Source organism: Tupaia chinensis, unplaced genomic scaffold (assembly GCF_000334495.1).
Source record: "Tupaia chinensis unplaced genomic scaffold, TupChi_1.0 Scaffold000359_1, whole genome shotgun sequence".
Lineage (NCBI taxonomy): Eukaryota > Metazoa > Chordata > Mammalia > Scandentia > Tupaiidae > Tupaia > Tupaia belangeri.
In genome coordinates this window covers 727,188-750,272 of record NW_006159855.1, presented here as the reverse complement: position 1 = coordinate 750,272, position 23,085 = coordinate 727,188, and the positions used below count along the sequence as shown (strand labels likewise).

At 45.3% G+C, this 23,085-nt stretch overlaps 1 protein-coding gene across 2 annotated transcripts in view; it reads right to left on the bottom strand.

The window, feature by feature from the left end:
• Nucleotides 1-23,085, bottom strand: part of ABHD2 (abhydrolase domain containing 2, acylglycerol lipase) — an 86,070-nt gene that overhangs the window by 46,757 nt on the left and 16,228 nt on the right. For both annotated transcript variants that reach the window (XM_006152790.3, XM_006152789.3), the window contains exons 2-3: nucleotides 21,017-21,109; nucleotides 17,796-17,995 (exon numbers count right to left, since the gene is read on the bottom strand). In XM_006152790.3, the coding sequence (XP_006152852.1) occupies nucleotides 17,796-17,989 (194 nt within the window). In that variant the 5' untranslated portion in view covers nucleotides 17,990-17,995; nucleotides 21,017-21,109. The remainder of the gene's footprint in view (nucleotides 1-17,795; nucleotides 17,996-21,016; nucleotides 21,110-23,085) is intronic.

Below are 23,085 nucleotides of genomic sequence, written 5' to 3'. Positions count from 1 at the left end.
GGCACGTGCACTCACTAGAGATAGAGAGAGAGAGAAAGCAAGCCACCAGGTTCAAGGCTCGAACTGTGGTCGGCCATGTGGGAGGTCAGCACCTCAACCACCACACCACCAGCTGGGCCCTTGACCTGGTTTTGACGTTGTGATTTATTAAAAGTCTCCAATGTTCTACCTGACATATCATGCATTAAAGAACGAGTTCTGCAAACAGCTGGCCAAAGATGAGTCACCTAACTTTAGAAGACTGCAGGGGCTGGCAGTGGCATGAAGGTTAAAGCTCTGGATCTCATGTGGCCAACTATGCAATTTGAGTCCTGGACTCAGCAGCTTGAAAATCACACCAGGTGCATGAGCATGCATGCGTGCTCCCACTGGGGGGTTGATTTCGCACTTTCCCTGTCTCTCTCTGTGTGTCTCTCTCTGGCAAGTGCACGTGCCCTGTGGCAGTCAATCAATAAGCGAATGAGTAAACAAACGAAGGCTGCAGCCAAGTGGCCAAACTGCTAAGTGAGAAGCTCCCAAACTCATTCTACTCACCCAGACTTTACACAGAAGACACCTCCATTCTCCTTTGCCTTACCTGTCCTATGGCTAAATTATGGATTTGAAGAAACTGTGCTGACCAAACAGGACACACATGGATGCACAATGCACAGAAAGCCTCTGTTCTGTTCCCATCTCCTCCCAGTCACCTCTTACCTGTCTGGAGAACAAGCACATAGATGCCAATGGTATGTTTGCCCAGCCCGGTACCGCCTTTTGGCTACGAGTCAGCCCAAAGCCACCTCAAACATGATGTCAGGGTTGGCGAGCTATAACATCTCACTATGATTATTTTATATTTTGTACTTCTTTCTTTCCTAAGATACAGAGAGAGTGAGGGATACCCTTAACAGGGTCTTGCTGTGCTGTGACTCTCCTCCCAGCCAGCCAGGGTCACAGTTGCACGCAGCTGTTCCTGAAATGTTCTGGTAAACCCACGATCTGAATCCAGGTCTCCCGGCACTGTGCAATAGCTTCTACAGTTTGTACTGCTATGACTGGGCCAAAAGTCACAATATGTTTGCCGTTATTCCGAGTGAGAGAAAATCGGAATATCTAAATGTTAAGCTCATTGGATTGCCTACAATGGACTGTCCCTTTTTTTTTTTTCCGGAGATTTTTGTTACAAGGTACCTGTGCTTGCCAAAGAGATGGAGAAAGACAGAAAGCAGGGGGACCAGCAGTTACCCTAATGGCTATGTCACTGGACTCCCATGTAGTCGACCGTGGTTCGAGTACCAGACCCGGTGGCTTAAAATTCATGCCGGGCGCATGTGCGTGCATGCCCAAGATCCCGAGAGGAGAACGGAGAAGGGATTGCAGTGTGGCCATCCCCCCTGGGGGTTGATTTCTCGCTTTCTGTCTCTCTGTCTCTGTCTGGCGAGCACATGCACCCTATAGCAAAAACCTTTCCAAAAAATAAATAAATAAAAAACTTTAATGGGGGCCAGCAGGTGGCATGGAGGTTAAGGCGGCTGTATCCCACATACGTGATTTGAATTCTGCACCTGGTGGCTTGAAAAGCACACTGGGTGTGTACATATGCATGCTCAAAATTTCAAGAGAAGAATGGAGGAGAAGGGACTAGGGTGTGGCCCACCTCGGGGAGTGATTTCTCATGCTGCCCCTTACCCCCATCTCTCTCTCTGGTGAGTGCACGTGCCCTTGAGCAAACTAAACACATACACACGTTAGTCAAGATGTGACTGTAAGAATTAAAATGTTCCAGAAGTAGTAGCATGAACTGGTGGACACTGGGAGGCCTGGGTTTGATTCCCAGTCTATCCTAAAAGCTGGACAGAGTAGTGCATTCCTGTATTCTCAGCTCCTCCAGAGGCTGAGGCAGTAAGATTGTGACATAGCAAGATCCTGTCTAAGAATGAAAAAGAAAAATTAAAATGTTGCCATTTGACATCAGCACACAGTATTACATCTTGCCATTATTTGATGTGCAGAAAATATCACAAAATGGAATCAAGCAATGATGTTAGAAACAAGATAGATGCCGGGACCAGCAAGTGGCATGGAGGTTAAGGCACTGGACTCCCAAATGGCCAACCATGGTTCAAGCTCTGGACCTGGCAGCTTGCTTTCTCTCTCTCTCTGGTCAAATTGAAAAATGATAATAATAAATAAAATTACAAAAATAATTTTAAAAGAAAAAAAGAAAAAAGATAGATGCCTAAGATAGTTCATGGAAATGATGCTTTTGTCAGAGATGCTATAGACCATTATTAACAAGCCACACTTAAAAGTTGGCTCCATTCTTATTCCCAGGGAGTTTACGGCCATGAGAAGGTGATAGGAAGAAAGCTTTATAATGTTCTTGAGGACTCAAGAGACTTGAACAAATGAGCTTTTGCTTTGGAAAACTCAGCCTCACAAACATGCCCGTTCTCCCTAAATGTCCTATTAGCAGATACGCCATAAAAATAATGGCAGAATGTTGATATTTTGAATTAAACAAGCATTCTGAAGTTCATGTGGAAAATGAACTATTTATAAATAGCCAAAGAAATTCTAAAAATCATGAAAAAGAAGAATGGAGCAGCCCTCTGGCCTAGCACATCCATGTGGATCTCACGTGGCCCACTGTGGTTTGAATCATGGCCCTGGAGACTTGGAAACCCTGCCAAGGTGTGGAGGTGTGTGCATGCCCCAAATCTCAACAGGATGAAGAAATGGAAAAGGGAACACGTGGGGGCGGGGTTCTTTCTCTCTCTCTCCCTGTCTCTGTCTCTGTTCAGCAACTGTACATACCCTCTGGTAATTAAAAAAATAAAAATAAATACGGGGTACAAGCACCACTCAATGAGCACGGTAAAAACAATATTAAACTAAAATCTGCTAATGGTATCTGCTAAGGATCATCGACAGAAAAGACTGCACGTGTACCTAAATACAGTCAGCGAATTTACACAGAGAAAAGGTGGCATTTTTATAAATGGAGTAAAGATGGCTTGTTCAATAAATTACGCTGGGCAAAAGGCAGATGTGTAGAAATGAACTAAGTTGGAGCCATCCTCACAACAGGAATATATTCCAGATATATTTCAAAATAATAATAAAATGATACATGTACTAAAAGAAATTTCCGTTTTTTGTTTTTTGTTTTTGTTTAAATAATCCTTCCGTCAAGAGGGCCTTTCTCAGGAAAACAAGTCCCAGAAGCCATGAAAGAACTACTGGAAAATTTAACTATGCAAACATTTAAAAAAAAAAAAAAAAGTTCTGCATGGCAAATACCACCTTGGGCAAAGTCAAAAGCAAATGACAAACAGAACAAATATTTACAATTCATATCACGAAGGGCTAATTTCCCTCGCACACAACGAGCTTTCTCAAATGATCAGGAAAAAGACCAATGACCGTCAGAAAAATGGTCAGAGGCTACCAACAGGCAGTTTATAGAAAAATGAATAAAAATAGTTCTCAAGTATAAAAAGGTTTAGTCTCTTTTATGAAAGAAAACCAAATTAAAACCACTGTGAGAAAATACTTTTGATCTATCAGGTTACCAAATATCAAAAGGTAGAATTCCTTACATCGGTAAGGTTTGGGGTGAAAAGGCACCCACAGATGGGCTTAAGGACAACAGCTTAAGAAAATTTTCCATGCACATCCATATGCTTTGACCCAGCAATGTCACTTCTAGGAGTTTATCCCAAACTGACATGTATGTGTCATGATATAAATACAAACGTACTTGTTCCAGCAATGCGAACACAAAAGATTACAAACTGGGGCCACTGGTGGCAGAGCACTAAAATGCAATGCTTTGTGAGGCTCACCCACGTGGAAAGGTTCCCGGTTTGTGCTGGGGATCCTCCCTGAGTGCTCTGACGCACCTGTGCCCATGACCTGGTGCTGGCTGAAGGTGGGGGTAGATCATGGCATTGGGGCCCTGCTGATGTGCACATGCTCTGTCGCTCACTCGTGGAAGAAATAGACTTTTTAAAAAATTACAAATAAGGCCAGGAGGTGGTGTGGAGGTTAAGGGGGCTGGATCCCAGAGAGGCAACTACACGTTTTGAATACCAGACCTGGTGGCTTGAAAAACACACTGGGTGCATGACTGCCCCAAATCCTGAGAGAACAGAGGCCAGGGGACTGCAGTAGGGCCAGCCCCGCTCGGGGGTGCTTTCTCACTTTCTCCTTCTCCCTCTCTGACTCTGCCGCTCTCCGCTCTCCGGCAAGCACACGTGCCCTATAGCAAAACTACAAAAACCCTACAAATAACTGAAACCTCTACCTAGGAGAGCGGTTACACAAATTATATTTGCTTATGGAACACTGCACTGTCAAGACATAAATGGGGGCAGTGCCTCCTATCCTCATACAGGAGCCCCAGGGGATGTTTGATAAAGAGAGGAAACTGATAAGCCTAAAAGCCTTCTGACATCAAGAGCAACGCTGAAGAGGACAGCAAAGTCCCAGACTACTAGTCGATGAGAGGACAACTGGGAAACACAACCACGGCCCCGAGCTGGGTGGACCTTGAGCAGAAATGCAAAAGGAAGGAAATGATGCAGCTGCCCTGGAGCTCTGAGCACAGAAGGAATGCAGTTCCAGAGGGCTGAAAGAAGCCACTGTTGATGGCTGTGGGTTAGCCCCGCAGAAGTGGCGGCCCTCCCCTGTGGCATGTGAACACAGAAAAACATTTCCTCAAATGGTCAACAACTCCAGCCTTGTGAAAAGTCAGGGCAGCTTAGGCACTGCCTTTACTTCTCCATACAGTGAGATACCACAAAACCACAAAGCCATACAGATAAGCGTGTTCTAGAAACTTCTGCTAAAGCAAACCTCATCTCTCTTAACACGAGAAAGACAAATGCAGAGGACAACGGCTAGTGTCAGTGCTTATACTTATTAGGAAGAAATTATACCTTTCAAAAATTATGAAGGACATGGGGCCGGCAGGTGGTATGGTGGTTAAAGGCACTGGACTCTCACATGGTCGACTGCAGTTCTAGTCCTGGACCTGGTGGCTTGCTTTCTCTCTCTCTCTCTCTCTGGTCAAATAATAATAATAATAATAATAATAATAATAATAATAATAATAAATGAAGTTAAATCAAATAATTCTTTAAAAAAAAAAAGGGATAAAATATATCTTCAGAGTCCTCTTCATTTTACTTGGTATTAATGAAAAATAGCTCTAAGGAATCAAAAGTTTAAAAATGATCCCTATCTTAAAACCTTTATAAACCTATTTTCATCTTTTAAGAATTATTTTATTTTATTTTATTTATTTTAATTTGACCAAACAGAGACAGAGAGAAAGAGAGAAAGGAAAGTGAGAAAGCAAGCCACCAGGACCAGGACTCAAATCGCAGTCAGCCGTGTGGAGTCCAGTGCCTCAACCCCTATGCCCCTGCCAGTGCCCTTATTTTCATTTTTGGTTTTCTTTTCATCTTTATCTACTTGAAAATAGAGAACTTCAATAGTTATAATAAAGGTGCACAGATACAGAAAACAGGGATATAATGTCCAGGGCTAGCAGATTGGTATGGAGGTTAAGACAGCTGGATCCCACAGGGCCAACTGTATGGTTCAAGTCCTTGACCTGCAGGTTTGAAAAACATTCCAGGTACATGTGTGAATGTGCCCAAAATTCCAAGAGGAGAACAGAGAGGGTCTGTGGTGTGGCCATCCCCCTTGACCTTGGGGAGTGTGTGTGTATGGGGGTGATTTCTCACTTTATCTCTCTCTCTCTCTGGAAAGCAAATTAAAAATATATAGATATCAAAGATTCCAGCTAGGGAACATGATACTAAGATATTAAGCTCTGCATCACATAGCTGGTTCAGGTAGAGTTTCCACTCCATATGACCAACCGTGGTTCAAATCCCAGCCCCAGCAGCTTGAAAAACATGTTAGGTATATGTATGTATGTGCGTGTCCCAAATCTTGACAGAACAGAGAAATGGAGAAGAAGGGAATTGACATGATGATCATGCCACAATGGAGTGGGGTGGTTTTTCTCTTGCTCTTCTCTCTCTGTCTGTCTCTGGCAAATATACATGCCCTTTGGCAATTAAAAAAAAAGAAAGAAAGAAACATTCTAAAAATCTTTGATTTTTTTCTATGCACAGTTGATGGTCTTTGATCAGCCCACATTCTTCCTGGCTTTTTGTAGTTTCTGACATCTTCAATGCCTTCTTTCTCTGGCTTCCATGACACTTGAGGCTCCCATTTCTCCTCTTACTGCCAGTTCATTAGCTGGTTCTTGTTTAAACCCTAGCCCTGGCCTGCCTCAGCCATCGGTCCTCGGTGTCTTTCTACCCTTCTAACTCCCGATTTGCCCAAGTGCAGCTGATCTGGAAGCTGCCCATATGGCTCCAACTCACACCTCCACTCTGTGGCATCTGTACCTGCCATGTGCACACCATGCAGACATGGCCAAAGTAAACAACCTTACCATAGAAAGCAGTTTCCCCATTTGACTTCTCTATTCCTGTCAGTGACTCTCTTCTTCCTTCAGCTGCTTAGTCACCTCGGCATTACATGTGACTCAGCCCTTTCCTCTGACAGCCAAGTCCACTCCATTCTTGACCAACGCCATTGATTCTGCCTTGGAAGGCTCCTGGAGTCTGTCCCATCCTTTCCTCTTCTACCATCACCAGTGATCACAGGATCAAGTCCAACTGCTCTTTCTGAGAATCTGAAGTGCCACATGATCTGACCTCCTCTCCCTCCCCCAACAGACCCAGGGCTCTCTGGTATACTCAGCTAGCTTTTGTCATGGCGAGGAGCTGGTCAGGGAGCAACTGTGAGGACCAGGCCGGTGATGGGGCCTAAAGCTCATTAGCTAATGAAATCAAAGAGCACAGTGAGCAAAGAGCAGTCTAGGTGGCATGTCTGAAAGCCATGCAAAGAGCGCCGAGTTCATCTTTGGGAATTACCAAAGAGATGGTCAAAGTCCAGCCAAATAAAGATCCACGGAATTCGGGGAAAGGGCACGGAGCAGCTGTAGGGTCCAGGAACACAGCATCAATGAGGAAATGTGGCAGAGGTGGCGAGACCTGTCGCCTTCTCACCCTGCTAGCTGGTTGGAAGGTCCACAGGACAAAAGTACAAATGTGGGTAAGTGACAGGTGCTGGCCTAGAGAGCAAGGCCAGTGTTCTGTCAGAAGGATTTACTTAAATGACTGATGTCACGGGCTCACACTCACACCCACCTCTGTGCCATCTCTCATGCTGTCCCACCTATGCAAAGCCAACTCAAGACCAGGATCACGCAAGACCTTGTCATCCCAACCGCGATTGTGATATCTCCCTTTCTTTACACTCCTTCATCACTTATCTGACTTCCTCATTCTGATGATCACATGTTCCTATAAGGAAAAAAAAAAAGCTACAAACATTTGTGTGTCCTGACTACAAGCCAATGACAATAGGGAATGCAGAGAATTTTATGACAGCGTCTGTCCTCCAGCCTCTCGGGACATAGTTTGGGGGAGGAGGTAGATAGAAATACACATGTGGAGAGTCAGCGTTTACATCCCTGTTGTTGGGCAAGCGCTAGGGAAGTTAGGAGTTGAGAGGGCCTTGAAGGACAGAGAAGATGTCAGCGGACAGAGAAGGCAGGACTATCAGAACGAGGATTGTGAGTGTATGGGGGAGGGTACATGTGGTGTGAAGACAATGAGCAAACGAGAAGAGCAGGCTGCTAAATATTCTAATTGACTAGTTTAAAATAGGTTCCTTTATTTGTTTGCTCATTGAGAAGAATCTATCTCTGTTCCAATTCCAAGGAAAGAAAAGTCTACACTGTGAGGGCTTGTAAGAAGTATCTATGGTGGGGTGACCACCAGATGGCATAATGGTTAAGTTGCTGGACCCCCAAGTGGTTGACCACAGTTCACAGCAGGAGTGTGTGCATGCATGCCCAAAATCCCAAGAGAAGAGTGCAAGAGAAGGAACTGTGGTGTGGTCATGCCTCCTGGAGAGTTAGTTCTTGCTTTCTGTCTCTCTCTGTCTCTCAGGCGAGCACATGTCCTATAGTAAAAATCTCTCTTAAAAAAAAAAAAAAAGAAAAGAAAAGAAATATTTATGGTGGGGCCAGAAGATGACATAGTGATTACGTTGCTAGACTGCCACATGGCTGACTGAGGTTCAAATCCCAGATCTAGTGGCTCATGCCAGGCACATGTGCATGCATGGCCAAGATCCCAGGAGAATAGAGAAGAAAGGATTGTGGTGTGGCCACCCGCCCCCCGGGGGAGTGATTTCTTTCCCATTTTTACTCCCACTGTCTCTGTCTCTATCTCTCTTCCATGAGTACATGCACCCTAAGGTAAAATCCTCTACAAAAAAAGAGAAATATTTATGGAATTTCTCACTTTATATTAATAAAGAAATGCCGTGCAAGTTTTTTGATCTGGCTGAAACCCTAGCTCAGGGTCTTTCTCACAGAATTTGGCGCTCCCTGTCACAGAAAAATCAGGCTGATGGTGCCAAAGGCATTAGTACTCAGTGGAAAGATGGAAAAATACATAACCTGCTGCTTTTCACAACCTCTCCCTTCCTGGGAGGCCAAAGATGGTTCTGGATCCACCACCGATGTCCGGGAGAGGATTCCTAAACGACTCAGATTACAGACTTTTAATGGCCACCTCAGGAAGTTAGGTTGCCTGGCTTGATGCCACGCGCCCACGCTGACCCAGAGGCCTCACGCTACGATTGGAAACTGACACTGGGTGGAGAGGTGGGGTGGCTTACAAGCTGCCACAGTGGCTGACTCATTTCCATGGCTCTCCATGACACTACACTGCAGGCAGCTAACTCGGGCAGAAAGAGCTCTGCAGAGTCCTGGGCAAAGCACCCGTCTCAGCCCGGCAACAGTCACTGGGGTGGTGTCAGCAATGTCATCTCACCCAGCCATACATATATGACATTGACTCTTCAAGAACTACAGCTTTCTCTAGGAGTAGCAGCTCCCCAGAACTTCAGGGGCAGACTGCCTTACAGACCTGGGAAAATGCTTTACTCAAGTATGCAGTATACCGCCTGATAGATTCTGACCCTAAAAGCTCAGTTTCCCCTAGACTCCATTTGCTCTGAAGATCTGGTGGCAACGTAATGAGTACATCAGAGCGAGGCAGAGCCACTGACCAGCTATGAACCATGTACCACACACGTCTGAGGAAATATTTGCAGGCTCTTACAGCTGATAAAATCAGGTCGGTGGAATTAAGACCCTTGGCAATTAGCAATTTCTCCTGTGAAAAGGACAAAGCTTTAGTGTGTAGCCAAGGAGTAAAGGATCTAAATCTCATCTGGAATGTCTATGAGCAAGAGGGAATTAAGAGGAACTTAAGCCCAAGATAATGAAATTCTTTGCAGCTTTAACTTACGAACAGGCTGTGCTGGCTCTAGAATTTTTACCAAGGAGGGGCCTAGGGCTGGCAAACTGGCTGGATGGGAGCGTGTGAAGCAGTATCCGCTTAGCGTTCTATTTAAGATTGAGAAAACATCTGCTGTCAATATCAAAACCCCCCCACCTCAGTCTCTGCCAATGTGAATAGGCATCCTTATACAGAGGAGGCAGAACTGGGGCCAGCAGATGGTTAAGGTGCTAGACTCCCACGTGGCCAACCGTGGTTCAAGTCCTGGAGCTGGTGGCTTGCTTTCTCGCTTTCTTTCTCTCTCTGTCTGTCTCTGGTGAACACATGTGCCCTACAGCAAATTAAAAATAATGATGATAATCATCATTTTTTTAAAAAAGGAGGCAGGATTTAAAAGAATGGAAATTTGTCATCAGTGACAACATGGACAACCCTGGAGGACATTAAGTAAAATAAGCTAGGCACGGAAAGAGAAATACCATATATTCTCGGTCATACGTGACCTAAAAAAGTTGACCTCAGCGAAGTGGAGAGTAAGGGAGCAGCAGTGTTTTACTTTGAATGCCATGGAAGTTAAAATGCTGAATCCCACATGGCTGACCACAGTTTAAAATAGGTTCCTTTATTTGTTTGCTCATTGAGAAGAATCTATCTCTGTTCCAATTCCAAGGAAAGAAAACCAAGTGGTTGACCACAGTTCACAGCAGGAGTGTGTGCATGCATGCCCAAAATCCCAAGAGAAGAGTGCAAGAGAAGGAACTGTGGTGTGGTCATGCCTCCTGGAGAGTTAGTTCTTGCTTTCTGTCTCTCTCTGTCTCTCAGGCGAGCACATGTCCTATAGTAAAAATCTCTCTTAAAAAAAAAAAAAAAAGAAAAGAAAAGAAATATTTATGGTGGGGCCAGAAGATGACATAGTGATTACGTTGCTAGACTGCCACATGGCTGACTGAGGTTCAAATCCCAGATCTAGTGGCTCATGCCAGGCACATGTGCATGCATGGCCAAGATCCCAGGAGAATAGAGAAGAAAGGATTGTGGTGTGGCCACCCGCCCCCCGGGGGAGTGATTTCTTTCCCATTTTTACTCCCACTGTCTCTGTCTCTATCTCTCTTCCATGAGTACATGCACCCTAAGGTAAAATCCTCTACAAAAAAAGAGAAATATTTATGGAATTTCTCACTTTATATTAATAAAGAAATGCCGTGCAAGTTTTTTGATCTGGCTGAAACCCTAGCTCAGGGTCTTTCTCACAGAATTTGGCGCTCCCTGTCACAGAAAAATCAGGCTGATGGTGCCAAAGGCATTAGTACTCAGTGGAAAGATGGAAAAATACATAACCTGCTGCTTTTCACAACCTCTCCCTTCCTGGGAGGCCAAAGATGGTTCTGGATCCACCACCGATGTCCGGGAGAGGATTCCTAAACGACTCAGATTACAGACTTTTAATGGCCACCTCAGGAAGTTAGGTTGCCTGGCTTGATGCCACGCGCCCACGCTGACCCAGAGGCCTCACGCTACGATTGGAAACTGACACTGGGTGGAGAGGTGGGGTGGCTTACAAGCTGCCACAGTGGCTGACTCATTTCCATGGCTCTCCATGACACTACACTGCAGGCAGCTAACTCGGGCAGAAAGAGCTCTGCAGAGTCCTGGGCAAAGCACCCGTCTCAGCCCGGCAACAGTCACTGGGGTGGTGTCAGCAATGTCATCTCACCCAGCCATACATATATGACATTGACTCTTCAAGAACTACAGCTTTCTCTAGGAGTAGCAGCTCCCCAGAACTTCAGGGGCAGACTGCCTTACAGACCTGGGAAAATGCTTTACTCAAGTATGCAGTATACCGCCTGATAGATTCTGACCCTAAAAGCTCAGTTTCCCCTAGACTCCATTTGCTCTGAAGATCTGGTGGCAACGTAATGAGTACATCAGAGCGAGGCAGAGCCACTGACCAGCTATGAACCATGTACCACACACGTCTGAGGAAATATTTGCAGGCTCTTACAGCTGATAAAATCAGGTCGGTGGAATTAAGACCCTTGGCAATTAGCAATTTCTCCTGTGAAAAGGACAAAGCTTTAGTGTGTAGCCAAGGAGTAAAGGATCTAAATCTCATCTGGAATGTCTATGAGCAAGAGGGAATTAAGAGGAACTTAAGCCCAAGATAATGAAATTCTTTGCAGCTTTAACTTACGAACAGGCTGTGCTGGCTCTAGAATTTTTACCAAGGAGGGGCCTAGGGCTGGCAAACTGGCTGGATGGGAGCGTGTGAAGCAGTATCCGCTTAGCGTTCTATTTAAGATTGAGAAAACATCTGCTGTCAATATCAAAACCCCCCCACCTCAGTCTCTGCCAATGTGAATAGGCATCCTTATACAGAGGAGGCAGAACTGGGGCCAGCAGATGGTTAAGGTGCTAGACTCCCACGTGGCCAACCGTGGTTCAAGTCCTGGAGCTGGTGGCTTGCTTTCTCGCTTTCTTTCTCTCTCTGTCTGTCTCTGGTGAACACATGTGCCCTACAGCAAATTAAAAATAATGATGATAATCATCATTTTTTTAAAAAAGGAGGCAGGATTTAAAAGAATGGAAATTTGTCATCAGTGACAACATGGACAACCCTGGAGGACATTAAGTAAAATAAGCTAGGCACGGAAAGAGAAATACCATATATTCTCGGTCATACGTGACCTAAAAAAGTTGACCTCAGCGAAGTGGAGAGTAAGGGAGCAGCAGTGTTTTACTTTGAATGCCATGGAAGTTAAAATGCTGAATCCCACATGGCTGACCACATGGTTTGAGTCCCAGCCCCAATGGCTTAAAAGCCAAGTGAGAGTGCATGCATGTCCAAGATCCTGAGAGGAGAATGGAGATGGAATTGCAGTGTAGACATCCCCTCTGTGTGGGGGGGATGCTTTCTCATTTTCCCTTCCTGTCTCTCTCCAGTCCACACATCCTATAGCAAAAATTTAATTAATTAATTAATTAATTAATTAATTAAAGATCTTTCTTAAATCCCTCTCAGGTTGGCCCCATAGCCTAGTGCTTAAGCCAGATGCCACATATCCAACCATGGTTCGAATCCTAGTCCCAGCGGCTTGAGGAACACTCTGGTGCAGGTGCATCTGTGACCAGCAAACCCATAGGATGGAGAGATGAGGGAGAAGGGATTGCCAAGCCCCAGCTGGGAGTTGCTTTCTCTTCCTCTCTCTCTGTCTCTTGCTGGAGACTGCATGTGCTCTTTGACAATAGGGAAACAATCCCTCCCAACAACTGAGTGTACAAGGAGCAGATCCTCACATGTTCGTTAGCCAAGACTACGAAATGACCACAGGTAGGACGCTAAAGGTATGGACCATGGGGCCAGCAAGTGGTGTGGTGGTTAAGGAGCTGGACATGCCCACATGGCTGACCTAGTGGCTTGCTTTCGCACTTTCTCTCTCTCTCTCTCTCGTGCTCTCTCTCTCTGGTCAAATTAAAGTAAATAAATGAATAAATAAAATTAAATAAATTCTTCTTAAAAAAATAAACAAAGATATGGACCGACAATTATGAGAAGGACAATTTAATGTGATTCTTGCTTGGAGCTTGCACTCTAGGTGAGCAAGAAGAGAAATGGGGAAGACCACAGAAAATGAATCCGTTGCAATCTACGGAAAGGTCGCATTTCTGCTGTTCCCTGATGATTTTCTGAAGCAGCTTCCATGAGAAAATGCTCAGAGAGGGCATCGTGGCACGGGAGAGACGACTATTATTTTGTTTTGTAGTGAGTGCGACCCTCACCCCTAAGTTTCAGGTGTCTCTCAAACCCATGAAAACAGCAACATTCAGCCTTACTGCTATGGGTGGCAGATGGCTGCAGAAGAAAGCTACTACATTTTATCTCTGGGGAAGAAAGTACATACAGACATGGGGCTCTGTTTTTGATAGTACCATTTCCCTTCTCCAGACCCTGCAGGGGCTCCTCGTTGCCTCTTGTATCCAGAGAAGACATCGTGGCTCTGTTTTCAGGCTTGTCTATTAGCTAAGCCCCATCAGGCATCTCCTAAGTGCCTTCGTATTTACAGCTACACAACCCACACTGACAAGCCTGCTAATGAGTGAGAAAGCAGCAGCCTGGCTTCCCACAGAGGAATACACAGATTTTAATAGCAGGCTTCCAGAGCCGCGCACCTGCTGCCTGTCCGTGCTGTCTAACCTGGAACCTGGTGCTGGAAACTGCAGCCGGGCCCCCAGGGAAGGGCGGAGGCTGCAAACTGCCATTATGTGTATTCCAGGGATTGCCCTGCTTTCATTTAAGATCAAAACAACAATCCACCTTCTTCCAGAGAGAGGGCAGAGCCTTCGCCGATAAACAACGCTCTGTCAGAGCTAAAGGTGTGCCTGATTTTCTGGGTGTCACCGAACAAGATGGAGACAATGCAGTTTGTTTTTCTTGCCTAAGAATACAAGGCATTTGCCCAAAGGGGAACACCTCTCACCTATGCCTGTTTAGGGAAAACAGGACAAAGAATAGTACAGTCCCTAAGATTTCTTTTTAAAGAATGATTTTATTTTATTTATTTATTATCTTAAAATTTGCTACAGGGTATGCAGCTCAGAAATGATGCTATCCTTGTTCCAGGATCAGAGGTGCTTTGGTGGGGAGAAAAAAGAGAGGGTAGCTGAGGGCAACAGCCCCGGGGAAAGTTATTTCAGGACAATGAGAGAATGCCATGAGTGGACAGGTAGGCTGGGGTCACCCTGGAGCATGCTTTGGGCGTGGGCCAACTCCCACAGCAGGAGACAGGTGGGTGGGACCCAGGCAGGCCTGTAAAAGCCCGAGGACGCGGCTGTTCCACAGATGAGGACATATACAAAAGACCCTGAGCTATGTACTTAAGAGTTGTGTAATTCATTGTATATAAATGACAGCTTAAAACTTATTTAAAAAAAAAAAGGCTTAGAGGGAGACAATCCAGCTCTGCTGGCGCATAGGGGATGGGATGTGAGGCTTGCATTCTCGCTTTCCCCTCCTCTCTCTCTTTTTCTCTCTGGCAAATTCAATAATAATAATAATAATAAAATACATAATTATTTTTTTGAAAATGAATATAGGTATGGCAGATGGGGTGGACACTAAGGCTCTGGAACCCACATGGCCGACTGCGTGGTTCAAGTCCCATGAAAATCACGCTGGGCACATGTGTTCATGCCCAAAATCCTGAGAGGAGAATGGAGAAGAGATGGAGGTGTGGCCATCCCCCATGGGGGAAGTGATTTCTTACTTTCTCTCTGTCTCTCTCTGGTGAGTGCACGTACCCTATAGCAAAACAAAAGAATAAAAAATAAATATTCACTACATTTTAAAATTCAGCAAGAAATGGAGAGATTTAGAGTGCTCCGTATCACCATCTAGACAGTCTCAATTCGAAACTGGGTTTTAGGCTGCTTGTTTCACTAAAAGTAAACACTTCCTGAGAACAGAAAATGAATCACTAGGTAAACATTGAACCGTTTCTAAGTGAACAAGAGACAAATCATCCCATCGAAGCCAAGGTTTCCTCCAGACATTAAAAGATTCATTTATAATGTATCTTTGGGTAAATTACCTTAAACCATTTTTAGACTAGCTTTAATGCTGGGGGAGGAAGGGGAATCCCTACTCTCACACATACTTTCTTTTTGTTTGTTTGTTTTTAAATTTATTTTTGGTTTTTTGTTTTGTTTTGTTTTGTTTTCTGGAGTGCATGCATTCATCAGAGAGAGAAGGAAAGTGAGAAATCACCCTGGGGGATGGCCATGCTGCAGTCCCTTCTCCTCCATTCTCCTCTTGGGATTTTGAGCACACACGCATGCTCACCCTGCGTGTTTTTCAAGCTGCTGGGTCTGGAATTTGAGCTATGAAGTTGGCCATGTGGGATCCAGTGCCTTAAACACTACACGAAGTCTGACCCCACAACATGCTTTCAATGTTCCCCCTTCCATCAATTTATATTCTACACCAGAACAGTAAGAGGATAATGTTCTGAATCCTCGCCTAAGTCCTAATAACCGTCTGCCTTATAGTCGGGGTTCCTGAGTAACACCAGCAGCTCGCTGTGAATCGGTTCACTGACCGTTTCTGCCTAAGCAAACAAGCATTTGCGAAGGCTACAGACAGGCTTCCTTGTAGGAAAGAAATCTTCAAAGTCCCAGGAGACATAGGTATAGCCATAACAGACATGTTTCCTGTCCTCAGCTTCAAAGACATGGGAGGCTGTTAGAAATGTGACAGAGGAAGAACATCAGGGGACAGTGGCTTCCAACAACCAACTGAAATAGAAAGAGGGTCACTTGGGAATCAAAAGCCACTTGTGGGCCAGTCCTGCAAATGACTCTCATTAGAGGCTGGCTTCTTGCTGCTCTCTGCCTGGATCCTCTTGCCTCCCTGAGAAAAACCCCTGCCTATTTCCCCATGGGTGAGAAGGAGGCGGACTCTAGTCACTCTCTAGTTCTGTTTCCTCTCTACATCTTCTAGCTTTCTCATCCTTAAAATGAGAGGGAAATGAAAGTTGTTAAGAGGATTAAAATGGGAGTGTCTATGGGAAGTATTTAACAAACTTCAAATGAGAGCCTATGGACAAAGGAGAGTAATGTGAGAACATTTTGGTGTTATGCTACATGCACTCAGGATATAGTTAGTCATGCACAAAATTAGAATCTAAATCAGAAATAAGAGGTTAGTGGAAGATGGAGGGGTGGGGAAAGGTGAGTCCTTTAGGCTTTTAATCATTGGTCATGTTCAAGTCAGAGGGCTTAGGCATTTGCAATTTAGCTGCATAAGTAAAATCCCAGCATGCTCTAAGAAGGTTGGTCCCATAATCTAAAGGATAGGACTTGGGACCAGCAGTTGGTGTAATGGCTATGTAGCTGAACTCCCATGTGGTCGACTGCGGTTTGAGTCCTGGACCCGGTGGCTTAAACTCACACAGGGTGTGTGTGCGTGCCCAAAATCCCAAGAGGAGAATGGAGGAGAAGGAATTGTGGCATGGCCATCCCCGCTGGGGGGTGATTTCTCGCTTTCTGTCTCTTTGTCTCTCTCTGTCTTTCTGATGAGCGCACACGCCCTACAGCAAAAACCTCTCAAAAATAAAATAAAGATAGGACTTAGAAGTAAATAGTCTCTGGGGAACTTGTCCCTTCACACCCACCTTCAAACCATAGCTAACTCCTAAATAAACAGAGAGTTCTGCCTTGAACCCAGGCTAACCTCCACCCCTCCCAAATTCAGGCTTCATCAGAAGAGAGCACAGCAACTAGACAGTGACCAGGGGCTGGGTGTCAATGCACTGGCTCAGGCTAATTTTCTTTTTCCTCTTTTTTTTTTTTTTATTTTTTATTTATCTATCTTTCATGAGTGAGAGGGACAGAGACAAAGAGACAGTATCCCCAGCAAGGCCCCATCCCCAGGCTCAGCATGCCCCAGGTCATGGGTACCTGTGTGCCTGGTACATAGAAAGAGGCCTCCAGATGCCAAGTGAGAACCTTCCCCCTTGTGGACACCCTCAACGGGGCTGTGTTTATCACTGTGCCACCAGCTGGCCCCAAATGCTAACGTTCTATAGAAAACCACAGAGTCTAAGGAGATGGGACCAGGGACCCACTTTCCTACCAGAAGTGATGGCAGTCACATGGGGACTCATTGAGAAAGTGTGCCAGGGACAAAAAAAAGCAAAGAGAAACTGCTGGATTTAATATCTATGGGTTTCTTTTTCTTTTTTTTAAATAAAAGAGGTTTTCGCCATACGGTGCGTGTGCTTGCCAGAAAGACAGAGAGAGACAGAAAGTGAAAAATCACCCCCCAGTGGGGGATGGCCATGCCACAACCCCTTCCCCCTCTCAGGATCTTGGGCACACACGCCCAGCGTGAATTAAAGCCACCAGGTCCGAGACTCGAACTGCTGTCAACTACATGGGAGTCCAGCGACATAGCCACTACGCCAACTGCTGGTCCCTAGGTGCACTCTTAATAATGCAGAGTATCCCCCTAATAGGTCTGGGCTGTTTCTGCTTATTAACAGAAAGAACGGGATAAGGATGTTTTTCTACCTAAGCAGTAGAAACAGGGCATTTGCTAAAAGGTTAGGACGTGTTGTGCAAGTTTTCTGTATCTAAAATGCCTCTTGCTTTCTGCAAAGTTCTTATCATGGATGGTGACAGCGCACAGCAGAGGAAGGGGTATTTCTAGGCAACAAAGATCAGATGCCCTCTCCTCCTCTGCAGGACTCAAACACCAGACTGCTGTCACCACTGTGGCTATGTTAACACTAATGAGGCCGTTTCCCATCGACGCCCTCAGGACAGACGTGAGAAGGTTCTTCTTTAAAGGGCCACCCAAAGCCCAACAGATCGGCGGGTGGGCACACAGAGGCCAGGAGGGCTACTTACTCTTTGGTCAGAAGAGGACAGGACTTGAGCAGAAAGCGCGAGAGCCCCGAGTCCTGGAAGTAGAGGTCAGGCGAGGCTGTGGGGCTCTTCAGATTCAAACACCGGACGATCACGTACAGCACAGCAGCTACTGCGGCCAGTTTCACCCCGTCAAACACGGCCGGGAGCTCGGGGGTTTCCAGCATGGCATTCATCTTGATCTGGGGAGGAGAAACACAGTGAGGAAGGGACCAGCACTCGTGCCAGTGATGGGACGTCACAACCCAGATGTGTCCGTGGGACAACCCAGGCAGATACCCTCAGTGCTAAACTGGCAATAGCTCAACTCTCAAACATAAGGCCCTGGGCACTGATAAACCGAGTGGGATGTTGGTTTCTTTACTTTCTTTTTTAAAAAAGTTTATTGGGGGCCAGCAGGTAGCATGGTGGTTAAGGCACTGGACACTCCCACAGGGCCAACCACGGTTCGAGTCCCAGACATGGTGGCTTGCTTCCTTTCTCTCTCTCTCTGTTTCTCTGTGTGTCTCTATGGTCAAATTAAAATAAAATGAATACATTAATAAAATTTTTTTAAAAAAGTCTATGTACTGGGGCCAGCAGGTGGTGTGGCAGGTAAAGTGCTGGACTCCTACATGGCCAACCATGGTTCAAGTCCTAGGCCAAGTGGCTTGCTTCCTCACTTTCCCTCTCTCTCTCTCTTTCTGGTGAGCATAAGTGCCCTACAGCAAATTAAAAAATAATAATGATAATAAAATTTAAAAATAAATAATTCTAAAAAAAAAATGAACTTTGTTTTTTTAAGTTCATCTATTTACTTCTTTCACGAGTAAGAGAGAGAGAGGGAGAACCCTCAATAGGATCTTTCATGCCATGATCCATCCCCAGCCCTTAGTCAGCCCTGGTTCATGGACAAGCGCATGCCCGGCCTATTCAGGGAGATCTCTGGACTTGAACCAGAAACCCTCCCATGTCGGATGGCCTCACGGAGTGTCACATTTTACTGCTGCACTGCCATCTGGTCCCTTCTTTGGTAATCTCACAAGCATTTCCAAGATAAACATATTGGAAAATGCCAAGAATAGTGTCTTTTCGAAACTGGGAAAAATAAGACCAGTTAAAGAGGCGGGAGCAGGATCAGGGCAGCGCTTTGATGTCTGTGAACGACTGCCTCTTTGCAGACTGGATCCGCACCTGGTGTACCAGGTGTGCTTTAAGTAGTGTGTTTATAGCTTCGGACAGAAATAAGGCCCCACCTCTCTCTTTTCAGAGCAGGCTGAGAGAAAGCAACCCCCGCCTGGTTTAGCCATCTGCTCCACAGAGACACCCCAGCACTGGAGTCTAGTTCAGACTCAGCCCAATCATGCCATCCTGGCTCCTGGGGCTTTCAGGCAAGTGGCCGTTTCTCTTCCTGCAGAAGGCATAGGACTCTGTACAGCCTTGAGTCCAAAATTGGGCTAAAAATGGACCAAACTCAACTATTAGACCAAAATTTAGAATTAGAGGACAACAACGTATACATATACTTGATTTTTCCCAAATTCTCCTAATGTTCATCTTTTGTATTTATTTATTATTTTTTAGTTTGCTACGGGGCATGCACACTCACTGGAGAAAGACAGAGAGGAAAAGTGAGAAATCACCACCAGGAAGATGGCCACGCTGCAATCCCTTTTCTTCCATTCTCCTCTCAGGATTCTGGGCACACACATACATGCACCTGGAGTGATTTTCAAGCCACCACGTACGGGACTTGAACTGCAAAGTCAGCCATGTGGGATCCAGTGCCTTAACCTCCGGACCATCTGCTGGCCTCCACTATTTAACCCTTTGAGATAGCTTTACCTTATATATAAAACCACACAACACTGCAAACACATACAACTAATCATCAACAACAAAAGCAGCAGCAACAAAAATCCAGTATTTTCCTTGCTGCTCGGCAGAAAAACAGAACTTCAGATGTTACCTTAGAAATCAGGGAAGCCACAAGCAAACAAAATGGTAACTTTCACAGCCACGGTAGCTATGGCAACGGCTTCCCCTGGAATGGTTTCAAGTAGCCTCTGTTAAAAATAGTCATCCTGAAAACTCTGGTAGCCAACAATGGAGACAGAATAGGCGGGACAAAAAAATCTGCAGAAAACGTGTTTGGGGGTGTATAACTAACTGAACTCTCCTGAGACCAGGAGGAGTTCAGAAACTTTTTAAAAATAAAGAAAATTTTGGCAAAGTCCTGAAATTATTAGAGATGATCTCTGGCAGGGGTCCCCAACTCAGTGAGAAAAGGAATTCATAAATCACAGCTCCTTAACCAGTGTTACATCATCAGGGCAAGAAAATGATTTTTAAAAACTTCCCGATGGGGCCGGCAGGTGGCGTGGTAGTTACGGCACTGGACTCCCACAAGGTCAACTGCGGTTTGAGTCTCGGACCAGGTGGCTTGTTTTCTCACTTCCCCTTTCTCCCTCTCTCTTTCTGTGCCACTCTCTGGTGAGCACATGTGCCCTAAAGCAAATTTCAAATAATAATAATAATAGATAAAATTAAAGAAGCAATTCTTTTTTTTTTTTTTTTTTTGTGGGGCCAGCAGTTGGTAGGGTGGTTAGGATGCTGGGCTCCCACATGACTGACCACTGTTCAAGTCCTAGACCTGGCAGCTTGCTTTCTCAGTCTCTCCCTCTCTCTGGTAAGCACATATGCCCTACAGCAAATTTCCAAAAATAATAACAATAAAATGAAAAATAAAAAAATTAAATTAAAAATAAAACCCTCACCTGACACAATTTCAAATCAAGGAATATACTCTCAGCTGTATTTTTCTCCTTTTCCCATAGTAAAAAGGAGAAATAGGGACCAGCAGTTAGCATAATGGCTATGTCGCTGGATTCCTGTGTAGTCAACCGCAGTTGGGAGTCCCGGACCCGGTGGCTTAAACTCATACCGGGCGTGTGTGCGTGTGTGCCCAAGATCCCAAGAGGAGACTGAAGGAGAAGGGACTGCAACGTGGCCATCCCCCTGGGGGGTGATTTCTCGCTTTCTGTCTCTATCTCTGTCTTTCTGCCGAGTGCACGCGCCCTATAGTAAAAATCTCTAATTAATTAATTAAAGGAGAAATAAATAAAACAACAAATAAGTCCTCCCCTTCTCACTTCTATGCACTTTTACTAACTTAAGAGGAAGCAGAAAGAAGAAACAAAAATAAGAATCTTGGCAATACATACCTATGTCACTTCTTCCTCTCACTGTGAATACTAACTGTCCTTGAAGAGTGGTACAGGTGGGCCGGTCAGGTCAGATCTTTTATTCAAATTAACCTAAAAGCAGGAAAAAATTAGATGATGAGGTCTTAACGATTGTGAAAGAAGCAATTTAATTGAAACATAAAGGACGATCTAAGTTCCTCTGCATTTGAAATCTTTAGAGAGAAAGACAATTGCTTTAATTAACATGTATGCCACATTCTTGGACATCTAGCCACTTTAAGAAACCTACAGAGGGAGACTAGCAGTTGACATGACGGCTATATCGCTGGACTCCCATGTAGTCGACAAAAGTTCTGAGTCCCGGACCTGGTAGCTTAAATTCATGCTGGGCGTGTGTGCGTGTGTGCCCAAGATCCTGAGAGGAGAATGGAGGAGAAGGGAATGTGAAGTGGCCATCCCCCTTCCGGGGGATGATTTCTTATTTTCTGTCTCTCTGTCTCTCTCTGTCGTTCTGGCGAGAACACACGCCCTATAGCAAAAACCTTTCCAAAAAAAAAGAAAAGAAACCTACAGAGGAAGGGGGGCAGCAGGTGACATAGTGGTTAAGGTCCTAGACTTCCACATGGCCAACCGCAGTTCAAGTCCTCTCCCTTTCTCTCTCTCCTTCTCTCTTTCTGGTCAAATATATAAAACAAACAAACAAACTAAAACAACAAATGGAATGAAATAAATAATTGTTAAAAATAAAGAAGATAGTACAACCAGCTGACTCATCCTTGTCTTCCAAACATACAGCAATGATAGAAAACACAGGAGCTGAGAAAAGTAAATGGTAAGGGCTGACAGGTGGTATGGTGGTTAAGCTGCTGGATTCCTACATCGCTGACCACGGTTCCAGTCTTGGACCCAGCAGCTTGAAACTCACAGTGGGTACATGTGTGTGCATGTCCAAAATCCCAAGAACAAAACAGAGGAGATGTGATTAGAGCATGGCCATAGCCCGGGGTGGGGGGTGATTTCCCACTTTCCTTCTCTCTCTCTGTCACTCTCTTTTTTTTGATGATGGGTCATATATTTTTTTTTATTTTATTTTTTTTTTTTTGGAGAGGTTTTTGCTATAGGGGGCATGCGCTTGCCAGAAAGAGAGACAGAAAGCGAGAAATCACCCCCCAGGGGAGATGGCCACACCACAATCCCTTCTCCTCCATTCTCCTCTTGGGATCTTGGGCACACATGCACATGTGCCCAGCATGAGTTTAAGCCACTGGGTCTAGGACTCAAAGCGCGGTCGATTATATGGGAGTTCAGTGACACAACCATTACACTAACTGCTGGTCCCTCTATGTCACTCTTTAGTCTAGAGTGCATGCACCCTATGGTAAAGCCTCCAAATAAATAAATAAATAAATTAGGAACCGGCATCAGTATTCTAAAAACGAGGTACTGGGGCCAGGAGGTGATGCTCTGCAAGGCAATCCCACATGGGAAGATTCCCAGTTCAAGTCTGAAGACCTCCCTGAGTTCACCAGTCACATGCCCCAGGATGCAGAGCTAGCTAAAAGCTGGAGGTGGACTGCAGTGTGTCAGGACCCTGCTGGGGCTGCTGTCTCTCTCTTTCTTTCTGTCTCTCTTATTCATGGAAGAAGTGAATAATTAAAAACAAAACAAAACGAGGTACAAGAAACAGAACAAAGATGAAAGCGATGGGAGTGGGGGGGGGGGGGGGGGGGAGGTTGCGTCGCTTGCCAAGTCTAGTCCAGACTGTGAACCAGAAGCTGGCTGCTGCGGGGCACCAGGAACTGAAGGTGATCCCTGGGAGATGAGTGACCAGAGTGGAACCGCTAGAGAGAGCCTGCTAGAAGATCTGTGGCTTCCAAAGCAGCAGAGAAAGCAAAAGGAGAACATGGCAGGGCCGGTTCCATAGCCTTGTGATTAAGGGAGCCAGGTCTCACATGGCTGACAGTGGTTCAAATCCCAGCCCCAGCAACTTGAAAAGCACACCGGGTATATGTGTGTAAATACCCAAAAACCCAACGGGATAGAGAAATGAAAGAGAAAGGACTTAAGCATGATTACACCCCACCAAG